General features: G+C 35.6%; 1 protein-coding gene across 5 annotated transcripts in view; it reads left to right on the top strand.

The window, feature by feature from the left end:
• The window catches only part of CD55 (CD55 molecule, decay accelerating factor for complement (Cromer blood group)), a 37,590-nt gene that overhangs the window by 14,726 nt on the left and 1,924 nt on the right, over positions 1-20,940 (top strand). The window contains exons 7-10 of one of the 5 annotated variants that reach the window (XR_001004550.1): positions 171-284; positions 897-977; positions 2,991-3,011; positions 12,358-12,442. Coding sequence is in view for 4 of the 5 variants with exons in the window: in XM_011966844.1 (XP_011822234.1) it covers positions 171-284; positions 897-977; positions 2,991-3,011; positions 3,967-4,214 (464 nt within the window). In the remaining variant the exon portion in view is untranslated. Of the gene's footprint in view, positions 1-170; positions 285-896; positions 978-2,990; positions 3,012-3,966; positions 4,343-12,357; positions 12,443-16,186; positions 16,271-20,940 lie in introns of those variants that run through there. The other 4 variants (XM_011966865.1, XM_011966851.1, XM_011966844.1 and 1 more) reach the window with 4 other exon arrangements.

The following is a 20,940-nucleotide window of genomic DNA, read 5'->3' as shown; positions in this document are numbered from 1 at the left end:
CTTAGAACTTCAGCTCCTTGAGAAATACACAATAAGACTTGGTTTCCTGAAAGTCATACCTAGTTGTTTGTGGGAGAGAGAGAGGATAGCCACAGAGCAAGCAATGACTAAGAATCTTAACATGGCCAGCAATATTTAGTTAACTTGTTTCTTAACCTTTCCTTTCACAGCAAACTCTCTAGTTTCCAAGGCCCCACCAACAGTTCAGAAACCTACCACAGTAAATGTTCGAACTACAGAAGTCTCACCAACTTCTCAGAAAACCACCACACCAAATGCTCAAGGTACAGAAACTCCATCAATTCTTCAAAAACACACCACAGAAAATGTTTCAGCTACAAGAACCCCACCAACTCCTCAGAAACCCACCACAGTAAATGTCCCAGCTACAATAGTCACACCAACACCTCAGAAACCCACCACAATAAATGTTCCAGCTACAGGAGTTTCATCAATACCTCAAAAATACACCACAGTAAATGTTGCAGCTGCAGGAGTCTCATCAACACCTCAAAGTCATACCACAGTAAATGTTTCAGCTACAGGAGTCCCATCAACACCTCAAAAAAACACCACTGTAAATGTTTCAGGTATAGAAGTTTCACCAACTCCTCAGAAACCCACCACAGTAAATGTTTCAGCCACCAAAGCCCCAGCAGCAGCTCAGACATCTTTCATATCAAAAACCCTATCTACAAAGACCCCTCCTGCAGCTCAGAATCCCACAATGACAAATTCTTCTGCTACACAGGCCACACTAACAGCCCAAAGATTCACCACAGTAAAAGTTGCATTTACGCAGAGTCTTCTAGCAACACAAAAGTCCACCAATGTACATTCCCCAATGACTAATGGTCTCAAGAGTACACAAAGATTCCCTTCTGATCATATTACAGCAACACGGAGTACACCTGCTTCCAGGACAACGAAGCATTTTCATAAAACAACCCCAGATAAAGAAAGTGGAACCAGTTCAGGTCAGTTGACACTGTTCAGGTTTACTGAGTATGGATCTAATGTGCTATGGTGGAAATAGGAACTTGACCAAGATTGCAGGATTAAATGGTCTCTAATTTATTGTAGCCAGGGTTTTTTCATACTAATACTTTTTACTTTATTTGGAAGCAGACTTGGATTATACTAGGGCAAATCTTTAAAAAAAGAAACATTTACAATAATAGAGAAAAAGACTGTGGCCCCATAAAAAAAAATGCTAAATTAAAATTGGTAAAAAAAGAAATTCTGTTTTCTGTAGTAGTTTTAGGGAGTCAACGAATTCTTCAAGACCCCTTCAAAGAACCAAATATATACTGTCTTTAAGGTTGAGTCCTGGGTCTGGTTCATTGATAGAGACCCATCCCTCAAAGCTTGCTAAGGAATCTTTCCGGATTCCCTAGAGTTGCAGATTTGGTAAAGCATCTCAATAATGTCGTCTAAGTAATTGAAAATACAGAGATCCTTTCAAATAATTCGTATTACTACAAGCTCTATAAACGATAGGTTCTCAGTAACACCAAGTAATTGTGTTTTATCTGTATAGTTTTACCCATTATGACCCTATTTTCAAAATGATTTTATGTATTTCATAATTGTTACCTTGAAGCCTATTTTGCCAGCACCTGGATATTTTTAAGAATGTAAACATTATGGATGTTATTGTTAAAATTCCTTAATACATTTCGCCAGCCCATTTTTCTCCCTCTAAGGCAATTACTGCCCTGAAACTGATGTGCTGACTTCCTGTCTGTTTTCATTCTTATATTCCATGTATGTTTCCATAAGTAGTACATAATAATGTTTCATATTTTAAAAATAATTTACAGAAACTGTTTATGTTTCATTGCCTTTTAGCACTCAGCATTGGTTTTGTGGCTTACATTGATTAATTTAGATTTACTTCACTAATTTTAATTCTTTATGAGGTTTTTTACTTCTTTACAATTTTATGATATCTCTTGGTCTAAAATTTCTAGGTTGAATACGTCCAGTTTTTAATAGGGCAAGGCAAAGAGAAATAAGCATCACTTATAAATTTGTTATAGAACTAACTTTATTGACATATTTTCTTCTGTAAAAAGTATAAGATAATTTAACAAATTTAAACTGAACCTAATGAGTCAATAATAATATCAATATTTGGGATCAAATTTTACTCTTAGGTACAATTAATTTACTCTTTCAGGACCCAATATAAAATGCCATATTTAACTCTTTTTAATTGGAAAAAAAAATGGTAGCCACCACTTACTGAGTATATACTGTAGGGATATGTTCCATTCACCTTCTATTTGATGCCACTCGTCTGTACCACAACCTTGCAAAGTATCTTTAGATTGATTTTATCGATGAGGAATTAGAGGCTTAGAGATTAATTCATACAGTTCATATACAGTGCACAGTTGAATCCTGCACTTTTTCTGCTGAGTAATATTGCTTGTTCTAAATGACACTCTGAGTCAATGTGTTCACCTCGCTTAGGAGAGCAGCTTATTTATTGTTTTATTTTTGCTTATCTGAAAGTAAATTTATTTTTGCAATGTTTCATCCATAATCATTGAAAAATATAAACAATAAGGTGATGTGGTAGTTTTGAGTTTTGATATAGTCTGTTGAAAGGGACTTAGTCTTCTTATAGTTTCTTGATAGTATGATTGGATCAGCAATTATTTGCTGTTTACGTTTTCAAACATGTTTCTAGCCCTCAAGTCTTATAATCCAATTTAAATGGCGTTTGTTTTGGTGGTCAATAATTCTTTATCATAATTTGTATTTATAGTGTTGATTCCGTTGAACAGATATAAACAGTAATGTTTACATTCTACTTGATTAAGTTAATAATGTGTAATTGTTTTTATAAATTTTTAATTATGGAAATTTGAGTTGCTTTTGAGTTTTGTAGTGTAGTTTATTGATAGTATATGAAATTGCTAGCAAATCAATGACTTTAACAAATTTTTGTTTTTAATCCTTTTTTTTCCCTTCGTCTGTAGGTACTACCCATCTTCTATCTGGTAAGTTTGGCTCTCAGGCAGTTAAAAGAAATTGTTTTCACTGTGGGATATACAATCCGTATTCCTGGGAGATAATATTGTCTTCTTGTTTTTTAAAAAATTATCCTACAATTTATTTTAAAGCTTTTTAGTATGGAAAACTTTAAACATCACTCAAATAGGGAAAATAGTACAGTGAATCCTCATATACTCTCTTGGATTCAGCAATTTTCCACTCATGGATACCCACGTTCCCCACACCCCCAGATTATTTGGAAAATAATACCAGACATCGTATCATTTCCTTCATAAACATTTCACTAAGTAACCTTTATAAAAACATAACCACATAGCATACTAAAAAATCCAGTAATTCCTTAATATCAGCAAATACTTAGTCAGTATCCAAACTTCCCTGATTATCTTACAATTTTTTAATTGAAACATAGTGTTTTATATATTTATGAGGTAATGTGATATTTTGTTACATGCATGGACTGTGTGATTCTCAATTTGGTATTTGGGGTATTCATCACTTTGAGTATTATTTTTGTGTGTTGGAAACATTTTAAGTCCTTTCTTCTAGTGACTATGAAAAATATATCACACATTATTGCTAACTATGCTTACCCTACTCTGCTATTGAATATTAGAACATAAACCTTCTATCTAATTGTATGTTTATACCCATTGGCCAAAGTCTCTTCATCCTCCCTCCTACTCACACACTTTTCCCAGCCTCTGGTATCTAACATTCTATTCTCTGCCTCCATGAGAACTTTTTTAGGTCTCACATGTGAGTAAGAGCATGTGATATTTGTCTTTTTTGCTTGGCTCATTTCATTTAATATAATGGCCTCTAGTTCCATTCATGTTGCTGCAAATGACATGATTTTATTCTTTTTATGGCTGAATGTATTTCATTCTATATATGCTAGATTTGTTTTTATTTATTTATTTATTTATTTTGAGACAGGGTCTCATCCTGTCACCCAGGCTGGTATGCGGTGGTGTATTCATAGCTCACTGCAGTCTCGAACTCCTGGGCTCAAGCGATCCTTCCACTTCAGTCTCCCAAGTAGCTGGTACTACAGGTGTGTGCCACGACACCTGGCTAAGTTTTTTAAATTTATTTTTTGTAGAGACAGGATTTCCCCATGTTGCCCAGGCTGGTTTCGAACTCCTGGCCGTAAGCGATTCTTCCGGCCTCCCAAAACATTGTGATTATAAGTGTGAGCCACTGCACCTGGCCCCACGTTTTCTTTATCCATTTGTACATTGATGGATACTTAAGATGATTCCATATCTTTGCTATTGTGAATAGTGCTTCAATAAATATGTGAATGCACATATCTTTTTGATACGTTGGTTTATTTTTCTTCGGATAAATACCCAGTAGTATAATTGCTAGATCATAAGATAGTTCTATTTTTTGTGTTTTCAGGAACCTCCATATTGTATTCCACAGTGGCTGTACAAATTTACATTCTCACCAACAGTATATAAGATTTCCTTTTCTTCACATCCTCACTAGCATCTGTTATTTTTTGTCTAAAAATGGTCATTCTAACTGAGGGTAAGAACTGACATCTCATTGTGGTCTTGATTTGCATTTCCATGATGATTACTGATGAGCAGTTTTTCATATACCTGCTGGCCATTTGTATGTTGTCTTTTGAGAAATGTCTGTTCATGTCTTTTGCCTACTTTTTAGTGTGATTATTTGTTTTTTGCTAGTAAGTTGAGTTCCTTGTATATTCTGGATATTAGTACCCTTACAGATGAATAGTTTATAGATATTTTCTTCCATTCAACAAGTTGTCTCTTCACTCTGTTGATTGTTTCCTTTGTTGTACACAAGCTTTTTAGTTTAATATAGTCCTATTTATCTATTTTTGTTTTTATTGTCTATGCTTTTGAGGTCTTAGCCATTAAACCTTTGCCTAATGTCCTTTAGAGTCTTCCTGATGTTTTTTTCTAGTAATTTTATAGTTGTGGATCTTATGTTTAAGTTTTTAATACATTTTGATTTGATTTTTGAACATGGTAAAGAGCAGAGGTCCAGTTTCATTCTTCTGCATTTGGATATGCAATTTTCCCAGCACTATTTATTGAAGAAGGTATCCTTTTCCCAACGTATGTTCTTGGCACCTTTGTAAAAAATCAGTTAGCTATAAATATGTGGATTTATTTCTGGGTTCTCTGTTCTGTTCCATTATTCTGTGTGCCTGTTTTTATACCAATACCATGCTGTTTTTGTTACTATAACCTTATATTTTGAAGTCAGCTGCCAGCTTTGTTTTTGCTTGGGTTTTGTTAGCTCTTTGGACTCTTTTTTGGTTCCACAATCATTTTAGGACTTTTTTTTTTTTCTATTTCCGTGAAAAATGGCATTGGTATCTTGATAGGGTTGTATTAAATCTTTAGATTGCTTTGGGTGGTATAGTCATTTTAACATTTCCTCTAGGTTTTCCAGTTTGTCAATGTATACTTGTTTATAATAGTCTCTGATATTTTGTATTTCTGTGGTATCAGTTGTAATGTCTCTTTTTTCATTTCTGATTTTATTTGGGGCTTCTGTCTTTTTTTTCTTGGTTAGCCCAGCAAGTAGTTTATCAGTGTTGTTTATCTTCTCAAAAAAACAGGTTTTCACTGTATTGTTTTTTAGTCTCTATTTTGTTTAGCTCTGGTCTGATTTTTCTTATTTCTTTCCTTCTGCTAATTTTGAGGTTGGTTTGTTCTTCCTTCTCTAGTTCCTTAAGATGCATTGTTAGATTGTTTATTTGAAATCTTTCTACTTTTTTGATGTAATCATTTGTTGCTGTAAACTTCCCTGTTAGCACTGCTTTTGCTGTGTCTGATAGGTTTTGCTACACTGTTTCCATTACTATTTTTTCAAGAAATTTTTTTAAATTTCATCCTTACTTTCTCCCTTGACCTAATGGTCATTCAGAAGCCTGTTGTTTAATTTCCGTTTATTTGTACGGTTTCCAAAGTTCCTGTTGTCATTTTCTAGTTTAATTCCATTATGGTTTGAGAAGATACTTGATACGATTTTGACTTTTTCAAATTTATTGAGACTTGTTTGGTATCCTAACATATGTTCTATTCTGGAGATTGTTTCATGTGCCATTGAGAAAATTCTGTGGCTATTGGGTGAACTCTTCTGTTAGTGTCTGTTAGGTCCATTTGGTCTAATGTGCAATTTAAATCCAATGTTTCTTTGTTAATTATTTGTCCAGATAAGCTAATGCTGACAGTGGGATGTTGAAGTTCTTCACAATTATTTTATTGGAGTCTATCCCTTTAGATCGGTCGATATTTACTTTATATGTTTGGGTGCTCCAGGATTGGGTGCATACATGTTTAGAACTGTTATATCCTCTTGTTGAATTGATGTCTTTGTCAATTATGTAATGACCTTCTTTGTCTGTTTTTACTGTTTTTTTTCCTAAAGTCTGTTTTATCTGATACAAGTACAGCTACTCCTGTTTGGTTTTGGTTTGTGTTAGCATGGAGTATCTTTTTCCATCTCTTTACTTTCAGTCACAATGTGTTTTCACAGATGAGATGAATTTCTTGAAAGAAACATGTAGTTGGGTTGTGTTTTGCATCCATTCAACCAGTATACATCTTTTAAGAGGAAAATTTAATCTGTTTACATTCAGGGTTATTGATATGTGAGGGATTATTCCCATCATCTTATTAATTGATTTGTGGTTGTTTTGTTCCTTTTGTTCTCTCTTATTATTGTGATATAGAGTTTTTCTTTCATAACATTTTAGTCTTTTCTTTGTGTTTTTGCTCTGTCAGTGGTTTTTAAAATTTCTGTGTGTTTTCATGATTGTAGATATCATTCTTTCTCTTCTGGGTATAGCACTCCCTTAAGCATTTCTTTTAAGCCATCTCATGGTGATGGATTCCATCAGCTTTCTTTTGTCTGGGAAAGACATTGTTTTTCCTTTATTTATGAAGGATAACTTTCCTAATCCTTGGCTGGTAGTCTTTTTCTTTCAGCTCTTTGAGTATATCATCCCGTTCTCTCCTGGCCTGTAAGGTTTCTGCTGAGAAATCCATTGTTAGTCTGATGGGGTTCCTTTATAGGTGACTAGATGCTTTTCCCTTGCTGTTTTTAGAACTCTTTGTCTTTGACTTTTGACAGTTTGACTATAATTTGCCATGGAGAAAACCTTTTTTTTTTTTCTTTTTTTTTTTCTTTTGAGACAGAGTCTCATTCTGTCACTCAGCCTGGAGTACAGTGGCTCAATCTCAGCTCACTGCAACCTCTGCCTCCCAAGTTCAAGCGATTCTCCCACCTCAGCCTCCCGAGTAGTAGCTGGGATTAGAGGTGTGTGTTACCATGCCTGGCTAATTTTTGTATTTTTAATAGAAACAGGGTTTCACCATGTTAGCCAGTCTGGTCTCGAATCCTGACCTCAGGTGATCCGCCTGCCTCAGTCTCCAAAGTGCTGGGATTACAGGCATGAGCCACCGTGCTGGGCCAGAGAAGACCTTTTTAAATTGTATCTACTTGGTGATCTCTGAGCCTCCTGTGTCAGGATGTCTAAATTTCTTGTTAGACTTGAGAAATTTTCCTCTGTCGTTTTAGTGATAGATTTTCTAATCCTTTCATTTTCTCTTCCCCTTTGAGACTCCTAAAATTTGAATAGTTGGGCACTTTAGGGTATCCCATGTGTCATGTAAACTTTGCACATTTTTAAAGTATTTTTTCCTTATTCTTATCTGACTGTGTTATTTCAAAAGACCTGTCTTCAAGTTCTGAGATTCTTTCTTCTGCTTGATCTAGCCTATTATTGATGCTTTCAAGTATATTATGTATTTAATATTTCATCAAGTATATTATGTATTTCATCAGTCAATTCTTTATTTCCAGAAGTTGTTTGGTTCTTTTATATGTATATTTTTTGGTAAATGTCTCATTAATATCCTGAATTGTTTTTCTGATTTCTTTGTATTTTTTTTAAAACAAATTTTAAAATTTGTATCTCACCTCCCTGAGCTTTTTTAATATCACAACTTTGAAGTCTTTTCCCAGAATTTTGTAAATTTACTTTTGATTGAGATCTGTTGCTGGAGAATTATTGTGTTCCTTTGGTGGTATCGTATTTTCTTGGTTTTTCATGTTTCCTGCCTCCTGAAGTTGATATATGTGCATCTGATGTGATATATGTGGTTTCTAAGTTTTTGAATTTGCTTTTGTAGGGGAGGACTTTTCCTGAAGATGTATTTATGGTGTCAGTTAGGTGGGGCACTTTGGCTTTGATTCTGGGTGCATGCAGTAGTGTAGTTTCTGTATGACCTTCAGCTGTAAATAGTATCAGTGGTATCTGTCATTTCCTCAGTGCCTTAGGATGCAGTTACTAGTGGAGATTTGCTAGGGAATAGGATGCCATGTGGGCCAGTCTTCAGACCCAAGTGTTGGCAGTGGTGGGCTGAGTTTGCCTGTCCTTGGGCCCAGGATGATATTGCTGGCACCAGTGTTAGCAAGCCCAATCGGGCCAGTTATTGGTGGGTCTCCAGGTGGGTTTCCAGGTGGCTCGCTTGGGTGCCAGAAATGATAGGTGACCTGGTTCTCAGGCTACTTGGCAGCAAGTGGGGGCATGGGTGATGGCAGTAGTAGTGGTGGGACAACCCTGTGGGACACAAGCAGTCTGTGCCGGTGTTGGCTGTGGCTGCAGTGATTGGGCGGGTCAGTTTCCAGATCTGCAGGTGGCTTGCCAGCTGTGATGTTAGTGGCAGGTTGAGTGGGCCTGACTTCAGACCCCAGGATGAGTGCTCAGCTGCCAATGGTGGTGTACTGGCTGAGCATCCAGGCACCTAGATGGCAGGCTTGGGTACTGAGAGGGTGAGGCTGGGCCAGGGGGACTTGTCCTCAGGCCTCCCTGTGGTGCATGTGAGTGCTGGCTGTGGTAGGATGGGGTAGAGTGTTCCTCGGCCACTGGTGGAATGCTTAGGTGAGGACAGTGTGGCTGTGCTGTGGACCAGCTACTTGGGAGAGCAGAATTGTTTTCAGCTGGGAGCAGCCACAGAGAGGTGGCTGGGGCACATGCAGTTTGCTCATGCCTCAGCCCAAAGCAGCCAGCAGCAGTCATAGCTTCATGCATTAGAATTTGTCCTCAAGGAACCAAAAAATGCCTGGCTGCTCCTCTATTGGGGGTGCCAGGTTGCTGCCAGTGGCTCCTGCTTTGGCTCAGGCAACAGTGGCCCCAAAGCAAGATGCAATCTGGGAGGGACTGGACTCTCAACATAGTGTTGTGCTGTGGCTGCTTAGGACTCAGGGATTTGTAGTACTCAGTGTGAACTTACTCTCTGGAGTAATGCCATCACACTGTCTCCAGGCAGCTTCCTATGTTATATCTAGAGTCTATGAGAATCAAGGGACTCCTGTAGGGAGTCCCATTTTACCCATTTTACCCATTGTGAGAGTCTTCAGAGGGAATGTGGACTGCTGGGGTTCTCTCACTTACTCTTTTCCTGCATTAGGGAGTCTCTCCAGGCTCCCAGGCAATCTCAGCCAAACAGGCTCCCTTGCTTCTGTCTCCTTCCTTGCTTTGGTGCATCCTGTCACTTGTTTGTTAAATTCTAGTGTTCTGTCTTTGATGATCTCTTCAAAATGTGATTATGTAATCACTACTTAGGTTTCTCTCCATGGAAGAGGGGAGGACCAGAGGCATCTAGTCAGACATCTTGAAGCCACTCCCCATGATATTGTCTTAGGAAAACAATCAACATGTAGTGTTCATGGATACCAAAGGGAAAATGGGTAAACACATTTTTTTTCTTCCACCTTTTATTTTAGGTTTGGGAGGTACAGGTGAAGGTTTGTTACATGGGTAAATTGCGTGTCATTGGGGTTGAGTGTACATATAATTACATCACCCAGGTAGTGAGCTTAGTGCCCAACAGGTAGTTTGGTGATTCTCACCCTCCTCCCACCTTCCATTCTCAAATAAGCCCCGGTGGCCATTGTTCCCTTCTTTGCATCCATGTGTACTCAATGTTTAGTTCCCACTTATAGGTAAGAAGATGCAGTATTTGGTTTTCTGTTCCTGCATTAATTCTTTTAGGATAATGGTTTCCAGCTGCATCCATATTACTGCAAAGGATATGATTTCATTCTTTTCTGTGGTTGTATAATATTCCATGGTGTATATATACCACATTTTCTTTATCCAGTCCACCACTGATTTGCATCTAGGTTGATTCTATGTTATTGTGAAAAGTGCTGATGAACGTACGCATGAATGTGTCTTTATGGTAGAATGATTTATGTTGATTTGGGTATATATCCAATAATGAGATTGCTAGGTCACATGGTAATTCTGAGTTCTTTGAGAAATCTCCAAACTGCTTTCCACAGAGGCTGAAACTAATTTACATTCCCACCAGCAATGTATAAGTGTTCTCTTTTTTCCACAACCTTACCAACATTTGTTATTTTTTCAGTTTTTAATAATAGGCATTCTGTCTGCTATGAGATGGTATCTCATTGTGGTTTTGATTGCATTTCTCTAATGATTAGTGATGTTGAGCATTTTTTTCATATGCTTGTTGGCCTTACATATGTCTTCTTTTGAGAAGTATCTGTTTATGTCCTTTGCCCATTTTTTAATGGGTTGGTTTGATTTTTGTTTATTTGTTTAAGTTCCTTAGGGATTTTGAATATTAGAACTTTGTTAGATGCATAGTTTGCAAATATTTTTTCCTTTTCTGTAGGTTTTCTGTTTTCTCTGTTGATGTATTTTTTTTTGCCATGCAGAAGCACTTTAGTTTAATTATGTCCCACTTGTCAATTTTTGTTTTTGTTGCAATTACTTTTGGAGACCTCATCATGAAATATTTACTATCACCTATATCAGAATAGTATTTCCTAGGTTTTCTCCTAGAGTTTTTATACTTTTACATTTTAGGTTTAAGTCTTTAATCCATATTGAGTTGATTTTTGTATATGGTGAAAGGTAGGGGTCCATTTTCAATCTTCTGCACGTGGCCAGCCAGTTATAGCATTTATTGAATAGGGAATCCATTCCCCATTGCTTGTTATTGTCAACTTTGTCAAAGATCAGATGGTTGTAGGGGTGTGGCTTTATATCTGGGTTTTCTAACCTCTTCCTTTGGTCTATGTGTCTATTTTTATACCAGTACCATGCTCTTTTGGTTACTGTAGCCTTATAATATAGTTTGAAATCAGGTAGTGTGATGCTTCCAGCTTTATTCTGTTTACTTAGGATTGCTTTGGCTATTTGGGTTCTTTTTTGATTCCATATGAATTTTAAAATATATATTTTTTAATTCTCTGAAAGATATCATTGGTAGTTTGACAGGAATAGCATTGGATCTATAAATTGCTTTGGGCAGTATGGCCCTTTTTAAAATTTTTTAATTATTTATTATTATTATTTTTTTGAGACAGAGTCTCATTCTGTCACTCAGGCTGGAGTGCAGTGGCGTGATCTTGGCTCACTGCAACCTCCGTCTCCTGGGTTCAAGTGATTCTCTTGTGTCAGCCTCCCAAGTAGCTACGATTACAGGTGCACACCACCACACCCAGCTAATTTTTGTATTTTTAGTAGAAATGAGGTTTCACCATGTTGGCCAAGCTGATCTCAAACTCCTGACCTCAAGTGATCCACTTGCCTCAGCCTTGCAAAGTGCTGGGATTACAGGCATGAACCGCCCTGCCCAGCAGTATGGCCCTTTTAAAAATATTGTTTCTTCCTATGCATGAGCATGGAGTATTTTTCCATTTGTTTTTATTGTCTCTGTCTTCTTTGTTTTCTATTTCTTATAGAGATCGTTCACCTCCCTGGTTAGCTGTATTCATAGGTATTTTATCCTTTTGTGGTTGTTGTGAATAGGATTGCATTCTTGATTGGCTGTCAGCTTGACATTATTGGTGTATAGAAATGCTTCTGATTTTTGTACCCCGAAGCTTTACTGATGTTGTTTAACAGTTCTAAAAGCTTTTGGGTAGAAACTCTGGGGTATTCTAGGTTTAGAATCATATCATCTGTGAAGAGAGCTGGTTTACTTCCTATCTTCCTATACGGATGCCTTTTCTTTCCCTTGCCTGATTGCCATGGCTAGGATTTCCAGTACCGTGTTGAATAGGAATGATAATAATGGACATCCTTGTCTTGTTCTGCTTTTCAAGGTGAATGCTTCCAGCTTTTACTCATTCAGTATGATGTTGGCTATGGGTTTTTCATAGATGGCTCTTATTATTTTGTGGTATGTTCCTTTGATGCCTAGTTTGTTGATGACTTTTAACATGAAGGGATGTTGAATTTTGTCAAAAGCGTTTTTGGCAACAGTTGAGATGATCACGTGGTTTTTTTGTTTGTAGTTCTGTTTATGTGATGAATCACATTTATTGATTTGCATGTGTTGAGCCAACCTTGCATCCCAGGAATAAAGCCTACTTGATTGTGGTACGTTAGGTATTTGATGTGCTGCTGGATTCTTTTTCCTAGTATTTTGTTGAGAATTTTTGTTTTTACTTTCATCAGGGATGTTGGCCTGAAGTTTTCTTTTTTTGTCATGTCTCTTTGCCAGATTTTAGTATCAGAGTGATGCTGCCCTTATAAAATGAGGAGTCCCTCTTCCTTGATTTTTGGCATAGTTTCAGTATGATTGGTACTGGCTCTTGTTTGTATGTCTGGTGGAATTTGGCTGTGAATCCATCTGGTACAGGGGTCTTTCTGGTTGGTAGGTTTTTTAAATTACTGATTCAATTTAAGAACTTGTTATTGGTCTGTTCAGGTATTTAATTTCTTCCTGGTTCAATCTTAAGAGGTTGTATTTTTCCAAGAATTTATGATTTCTTTTACATTTTCTAGTTTGTGTGCATAGAGGTGTTCAAAATAGTCTCTGAGGGTGTTTTGTATTTCTGTAGGATTGGCGGTAATATCCCCTTTGTCATTTGAGATTGTGTTTATTTGGATTTTCTCTCTCTTTATTAGTCTAGCTAGTTGTCTATCAATCTTATTTATTCTTTCAGAAAACCAGCTTTTGATTTTGTTGATCTCTTGTATTCATTTTTGCATCTCAGTTTTATTCAGTTCAGCTCTGATTTTGGTTATTTTTTTTTCTTCTGCTAGCTTTTGGGTTGGTTTCCTCTTGTTGTTTCTAGATCCTCTAGAGGTGATGTTACTTTGTTAATTTGAGATTTTTCTAACATTTTGATGTAGGTGTTTAACGCTACAAACTTTCCTCTTAACATTGTTCTGGCTGTGTCCCAGAGACTCTGGGATGTTGTATCTTTGTTTTCAATAGTTTCAAAGAATTTCTTGATTTCTGCCTTAATTTTCAGAATACCAAAAGGCATTCAGGAGTAGGTTGTTTAATTTCCATGTAATTGTATAGTTTTAAGAGATCTTCTTGGTATTGATTTATATTTTTATCATGCTGTGGCCTAAGAGTATAGTTAGTATGATTTTGGTTTTTTTAATTTGTTTAAAATTGCTTTATGGCTGAGCATGTGGTCAATCTTAGAGTATGTGCTATATGCAGATGAGAAGAATGTATATCCTGTTGTTGTTGAGTGCAGTGTTTTGTAGATGTCTGTTAAGTCCATTTGGTCAAATGTCAAGTTTAGGTCATGAATATCTTTGTTAGTTTTTTGCCTTGATTATGTGTCTAACATTGTCAGCGGAGTGTTGAAGTCTCCCACTATATTGTGTGGTTATTTCCATCTCTTTATCGGTCTTTAAGAACTTATTTATGAATCTGGATGATCCAGTGTTGGATCTGAAAAGAGTAATAAAAACATTATCATTACTACCATTATTATTTATTGTGGTTATTTTATATTTTGAATGAACTTCTAAGCTAAAAGATTTATCTTGAAAGAGTCCAACTGTTGGAATTCACTTTGTTTTAAATAGAAATAAAAGTGTTTCAAATGAAAGTCTGATGATTTAATGATCCCAAGCTTAATGGCACTCAATGAAGGTTTGAAATCCTTTTTTTTTTCCTGAAATTCTTTAAGTATTATACCCTTTGATTTTCTAGAAAACTTTCCTTAGTGTTAGTTGGAATTCCAGCTTCTGTTAAAAAATAAAGAGGAAGTCCTTCCTTCTTAAATTGGACATATGGCAACATTTGTGTGTATGTGATTTCATATTTGTAGGACATAAACCTGAAAATTATATTCATTAAATGTATTCCATGAATGAGGTTACTCTTCTTTAAAGATAAATTAACTCTACTGCAAGAAAATTGTTTCATCGATTACACTGCACTGTAAGTAAAATGATACAGATGATCTTTGAATTTTTAAGTATTTGATTTTTTTTTCCTGTTCTGCTAAGGAAGAAAGACTGACTAATGTTACAGAACTTTCCAATTTGCCTTGTAAATGAAGCGTGTGTTGTGAATTTTAAATCTATTCTTCCATTGGCTCTGTATAAGTGTTTCCCAATTTTTTAGTGTGTTGGAGGGGCGTTAATTCTTGCTCTCTTCTCACCAAAGACCTTTTTAGACATTTTTTTCTTGATCATCGTCCACTCACATATACTGTAAATCAGTTTATGTATCACATTTATATCTGCACTCTATACTTAAAAAAGGAATTTTTTTTTTTACTTTCATCAGGTATCACCCCCATTGAGAATGCTTGTTTTCTGTTGGTTTTGTTTTTATTTTTTTAAAAGACAAAATCATATAGAAGAAATAACTTAACCTCTGGAGTCAAACCAGTCGGACGTTGGCTTGAATCCTATTTTTTTCACTTAGTAATTATTCAACCCAAGTGATTAACTTAATCTCTCTGAGGCTCAATTTTCTCATTTAAGAGATAGAGATTGTGATTCCTATGTGAAGTATTTGAAGCTTAATGTGATTAGTGGATATGAAAACTCCAAGCACAATCCTAAAAGTTGAATAAATACTAGCTTAAGGAAGTCACTGCATGCAATCACTATTATTTTCCTAAGCTGGATTTCTGATAATTTTATCACTCCCTCTGGCCACACCAAAGAGTAAAACAGTCTTTTATTCAGGTAATATTTACATGTTTTCTCTGTGGCAAGTACTGTACTGATATTTTTTAAGTGTATTATTTCATATTCTTCTCACAACAATCTTGTAGTGTAGCATTTATACCCCATTTTCAGCTAAGAGAACTGTGGTTTTGCAAGATTTGTAACTTGCCCTTCACAGAGCTAGTAGGCAGTAAATAGAGGCAGATGACTAGTTTCTCTATTACCAGGTTTGTTTGTTTGTTTGTTTATTTTGAGGGGAGACAGGGTCTCACTGTGTCACCCAGGCTGGCGTGCAGTGGTGCAATCTCAGCTCACTGCAACCTCTGTTTCTTAGGCTCAGATGATCTTCCCAGGTACTTTAAAAGATGGAAAGATGCTCATCCTAGTGACAGACCAAGAGACTATACAACCCAAATTGGACAGTTAAGGTGCCCTGATTCCCTACAGTATTGCTTTATTCCCCTCTGTTGCCAAAGTCCTATACTGAGACATTCATAAGTCCTTCATGGAGACTAACAGATCAATTTTAAAAATAATAAATAAGAAGTCAGGAAATACTCAATGAAATATAGAAAATATTTTTTCTGTATCCCCTAAGAATTGTGTACTTATTTATCCTTTAAACTTGAATATGGCATGTATTATAGACTAGCCCAAATCTAAATGTACTTTCAAGAGTCTTGACGCTTAAGTAGGTATTTGAAATGAATAAGATGTGGTTACAGGGGTCTTTATGTCTTATTACATGCCCCTATACATGACAAACTCAAGTCCCATTATAAAGTAACATCAGTTATCTGTCTGTTATTCAGGTTTAAGTCAGATAATATAATCATATAATCTTTCTGTGATATGTTTAGCCTGGAAAAGGAAGTATGTGAATTTCCCTTATTAAAAAAATTGAAGAAATACAGAGGTACAGAAAATCCAGCGATGATGGCAAAACATTTAAAGGGTCCTGTGGATGTCTCTCTGAGGAAGCAGAATTTAAACTGCATTTACAAAATGGAAAATTTAAGGGTTACTCAAACATACTGTTTTTCAGATCATCTACGAAAATCTCTTCCCAGGGTGACTTCACTTGTCCATAGACCCTGTATTCTGTTACGTTACATATGATATAAGCAAGAACAAAACCTTTCCACAACTTTGCTTTTTCATAGCACATGGATTGCATTTCCACTTTGTTAGCTCTGCAAGTTAGACCTTTTGAAGTGTCCCACATTTCTTCAAAAAAGATGGTGTGCATCCTCTAGGTAACTGCAGTTCTTGTAGGTAGGTAGGTGGAATTCTAACTTGAGTTCTTTGGCAGTGAAGATGATACCCTATATATTAATGTAGTATCTGTCTAATGTAAATTTTGTTTGATGAATATCAAGTATTTTATGGAAAATGTTTCAAACAGTTAAAATTAGGGCCTGAATCTGGGGCTAGAAGTAAGTTTTTCTCCGGCAATAAACTGTTTGATTTATTCTTTCTTGGCCTGTTTTCTTATCTGGAAACAAGATATTCAGTGCAATTTAATACATATTTGTTAAACACTTTCTACTGTTCTACTGTTTGCCATGCACTGTGTTAATAAGGAGAGGTGATCAAATGAGATAATAGGTGGCAAACTGCTTTGCAATGTTTTCAACACTACAGAGATACAGTTCTACATGATGGAGAACCTTACTAAGATACTTCTTTTGTGGGGCAGAAAACCTTTTTCTAACATCATGTTATTTTCCTACCTAAGAGCTCTTCAGTTTAATCTTAGGAACATTGGAATCATAATTATTATTTCATTCATTGTTTCATACTTTCATTTATCCCAAGTTGCATAAATCTTAATGTTGATTCACCTTTGGTTTTCTGTAGATACCAAGTGAATTTTGAGATCATAAACAGTTGCCTTTGAGCCTGAAAGTTTGTTTCTAATTTGGGAGATCATATGCTCTTATTAATTTACTGAGAAGATACGTAGAATTTTGTTTTTCATACTTCTGTGTTTTGGCCTGGTTTTCTGTTAAACTATCAGCTTCTATACTTTCTTCTAGAACTATGTATATGTGTTGATCATTGTTCTGGGAATAGCCTTTTCCTTCTGTCATCTGGATGTTCTAGATCACTCTGAATCTTCTATCTTGATTTAGCATTCAAATAAAAAATAAGATATTGAAAATGATGGAATTAGTGGGAACTGGTGACAGGAAGGGGGAAACCCAAAATTTTTTAGAAGCTGTGATTTATTTCATGGATAGTCTTTCTAAGTTAATGATACAATCCTAGGGGATCAGTTAAATAAACTTATAAAGTGAAATACTGTAAAAACTTACCTGTGGTAGAAATAGCTGTTTTTTAAATCATAATTTCCATCTGGCAGTGCAATTGTACAGTGTCTCTATTTTGCTGATTTGGAGCCAAACACACTCATTAGCCATGTTAGATTCAGTTACTCTTCTAGTGTCATCTATCATTTCCTTTGTAGTACAGACCAACAGAGTTGAGTCCAAGGACACTGGACAGGGTTGATGGTGGTGGGGGTAGGGGGGTGTTGGTGAGGAAAGGGAGAACAAGGATGGTGAGAGAAAAGGGCAAATGGGTACATTTGAGAAGAAAGATTGTGTAAGCTATGAAAATGATTTGATATTGACCACCTTATTTGACCAATTATTTGCTGCTGTTCAGCTCAAAATAGTGCTTTGAATCTTAAAAGTGAATATAAATTTTTGAAATGAAATTTAATCTACAATAGGCTGAACACTAAAAAGCATATTCTGTAGGCAAAGTAAATATAGTTTGCCCTCCAATCTCAGATGATAATAGTACAAGCATATTTCCTGTGATGGAAAAATGTCTACATATCTGTTATATCTACTATAAACTAGGTAAATGTCCTTCCCGTTAACCACATATGTTAATGTTCCTTCTTTCTGAGACTCAGTTTACTCGTCTAAAAAATGAAAGTGAGCTCTAAGATACTTTCCAGCTCTAAAATAACATAATTCTGTCACCATATTTGAATGCTCAACGATCAAAACATTTAAAATCGAGCATGATTGGGTTGAAACACTTTAGAAGCCTCTCAAACCTGTCAAAAAATTTTATTTGAGCATTGTGATACTCTAAATACATTTCTTCCTTTTTCTTTCAAAGAAAACAGGACAAATAAAACACGCATTTGTCAAAAACTTATGACATAAGGAAGCCATATACAAAATGCAATTAATATCTCCTGTTTTTTAACTCACTTCATAACCAGTATGTTTGTCATTGTGAAACTATAATGTAATTTTACTTGCTCGTGTTTCTATTAACTGTGTTACCATATCTTTTCCCCTTCAAGGATTTCTTGCTGGTACTATATTAACTGGTACCCTAATTCTAGTCATTGGAATATGGAAAATCAGGGTGAGCAGAAATTCTGATGATTTTTTAAAATTTATTCCTAGTTTATTTCCAGTAAAATTTGGTACTGTATCAGTATGACTCTCTTAGCTTTATTTAAATTTTGGCATGTCTCCGTATTTATTTTTGTCTGTAATTACTATCCTGGATTAACAGACTTCATGTCTGTTTTTCCTCAATATATTCAAAGGCACATTTCAAAGCAAAGTGACTTGAAGTCTCATTTTGTGATCTATCGATCCACTGATTTTTTTTTCCACTCAGTATAATTTATGGTAATATCTAAGTGTTGCACAGAAGCAAAGAAGTCTAGGAAAAATCAACCTCTAACATACTGTGAAATTGCCTGTGATGAGGGCTTTTTCTCAGTTATATTAATAGATGCCAGTCCAGCTCAAAACAGCGCAGTGGTTAAGAGAGCAGACTCTGGAGCCTGACGGCTCAGTTTGAATCCTGGATCTGCCATCTGGGAATTATTTGACTGTGAGCAATTTAACCTCTCTATACCTCAGTTTACTTATTTGTAAAATGGGGGAAATATAGTACCTACCTCATGTGATTATAGTAAGGATCAAATGAGTTGCCACCTGTCAAGTGCTTAGAACATTGCTTGGCACATAGTAAGCACTGAGATATTAAAACAACAACAACACACACACACACATCAGTATTATTTAAAATATCTAATCTGCATTGAATATACATAATGTTAAGTATAAATGTCACCATTGGCTCTGATGTGTCCTGTAGCAAAGGATGATTTAAATTGACCTTCTTCTGTTTTGTAGTTTTAACTGTTAGAAAACTAGTGGAATTTATACAAACGAGTTATTTCTAAGCTGCCCTAATGCCTGTCCATTTTTCCCATTAATAAGAAAACTATAATTTAATGCTGTTATTAAATTGTCTGTTTTAATTCTTTGGATGATGTGACCTATCTCCTTTTTACCCTCTACAATTTTTCTACTTAAATTAACAATATTACTTAGGCCTATTATAAGTTAAAGTATGTAAATATTCTTTGACTCACTAAATGAGTCAGTCTTTTGGAAAAATATTTGACCATTAGGTCCAGGGGAGTGATTAATAATTTTTACAGGCATTTGTTTAATATCAACAAAATATTCTAGCTGTCATGATAGCAAATATAGTAAGACATAACTTTTTCTCCAGATATATCAGAAATGTTTTAGGAATGTGATTTAGAACCTAACAAAAACTCACAGTTAGTTCTAAGTCATCTAAAGTGAATTGGTATGGAAGCATCAGCAAAGCTACTCTGAAAAAAAATTAAACCACCAATCTTATGTACTTTCTTGTATTTGTTCCAACTCTCCTTTTGAAATACTGTTATCAATTTATCAAGTTATCAAGTATCAATGTATAGAGTATTATCAGTTTACCAAAGCTACTGCTTTGAGGCTCTCTGGATCGGTGGGAGTGGAGACTGGGTGGGGCAGGACAGCAGGATGTGGTAAGTTTACCAGGTGCTGTCTCTTGGCTTTCATCAGTTTCGTTACATACTTCGGCAAGGTGATTGGCTGTGATACTTGTATGTCCTATTAAGGAACTTAGAAGGAAGGAATATAGTAACTTCTGCTTATCCTTGGTTGGGGGCAGGGTGTTTCAAGACCCCCCAGTGAATGCCTGAAACCACAGATAGTGCCTAACTCTATATGTGCTGTGTTTTTTTCCTGTATGTACATACCTGTGAGATAAAGTTTAATTTATAAATGAGGCACAGTAAGAGATTAACACTAACTAATAATCAATTAGAACAACTTATTGTAGCAAAAGTTATGTGAATGGGGTCTCTCTCTCTCTGTCTCTCTCAGAATATCTTATTGTATTGTACTCACCTATTTTCAGATTGCAGTTGACTGTGGGTAACTGAAACCACAGATAAGGAGACTAGTGTATTTGTTTTGAATTGTATTTTGGGGTTTTGCAGTGAACTTAATTGCTTATTTTCTGAATTAGAGGGAAACTCTTGCAAACTCCTAAGAAAAATTTGTCTTTTTTATGTGCACATAAAAAATATTCCACTTGCCTTATTTTGGAAGCATAAGCTGTTGAGGGTAAGAGCTAGCTTTACATATGTTTGGCTAGCCTCCTGATTTCATGCTGATTTAATTAAATATTTGATCTTAATCAAGACAGGATATAGTTAATGTGCAAGTGATAATGTGGTTTCATTTAATGATTCTTCATGTTTGCCTATCAGAGGGTTGATTTATTTCTTTTAGAAGAGTTAGGTCTATATGATAAATTTTAGTTTAGGGATGGAAGTGTAAGCAGATGCCTGACTTTGTTTTTTGATGGAAATGACAGTTATATAATTCAATTCAATAGTTTTTTTCTTCTCTACTATTCAGCTCTTACAATGCACATGAGAGCAACAAAGTACTCAATGTTGTGTTTGACCATTTAAGTGTGACTGATGGTCCCCCAGAAATAAGACTTTCTGGTAAATTATAAAAGGTATATATGGTTTAATAACATCACATTTCTGTATCTTGTAAAATATCCATTAATACCCTTGGCTAGGGGGTTCT

This window comes from Mandrillus leucophaeus, unplaced genomic scaffold (genome assembly GCF_000951045.1).
Source record: "Mandrillus leucophaeus isolate KB7577 unplaced genomic scaffold, Mleu.le_1.0 Scaffold1194, whole genome shotgun sequence".
Taxonomy (NCBI): Eukaryota; Metazoa; Chordata; class Mammalia; order Primates; family Cercopithecidae; genus Mandrillus; species Mandrillus leucophaeus.
The sequence above is the reverse complement of the archived record's forward strand: the minus strand, read 5'-3'. Positions and strand labels throughout refer to the sequence as shown.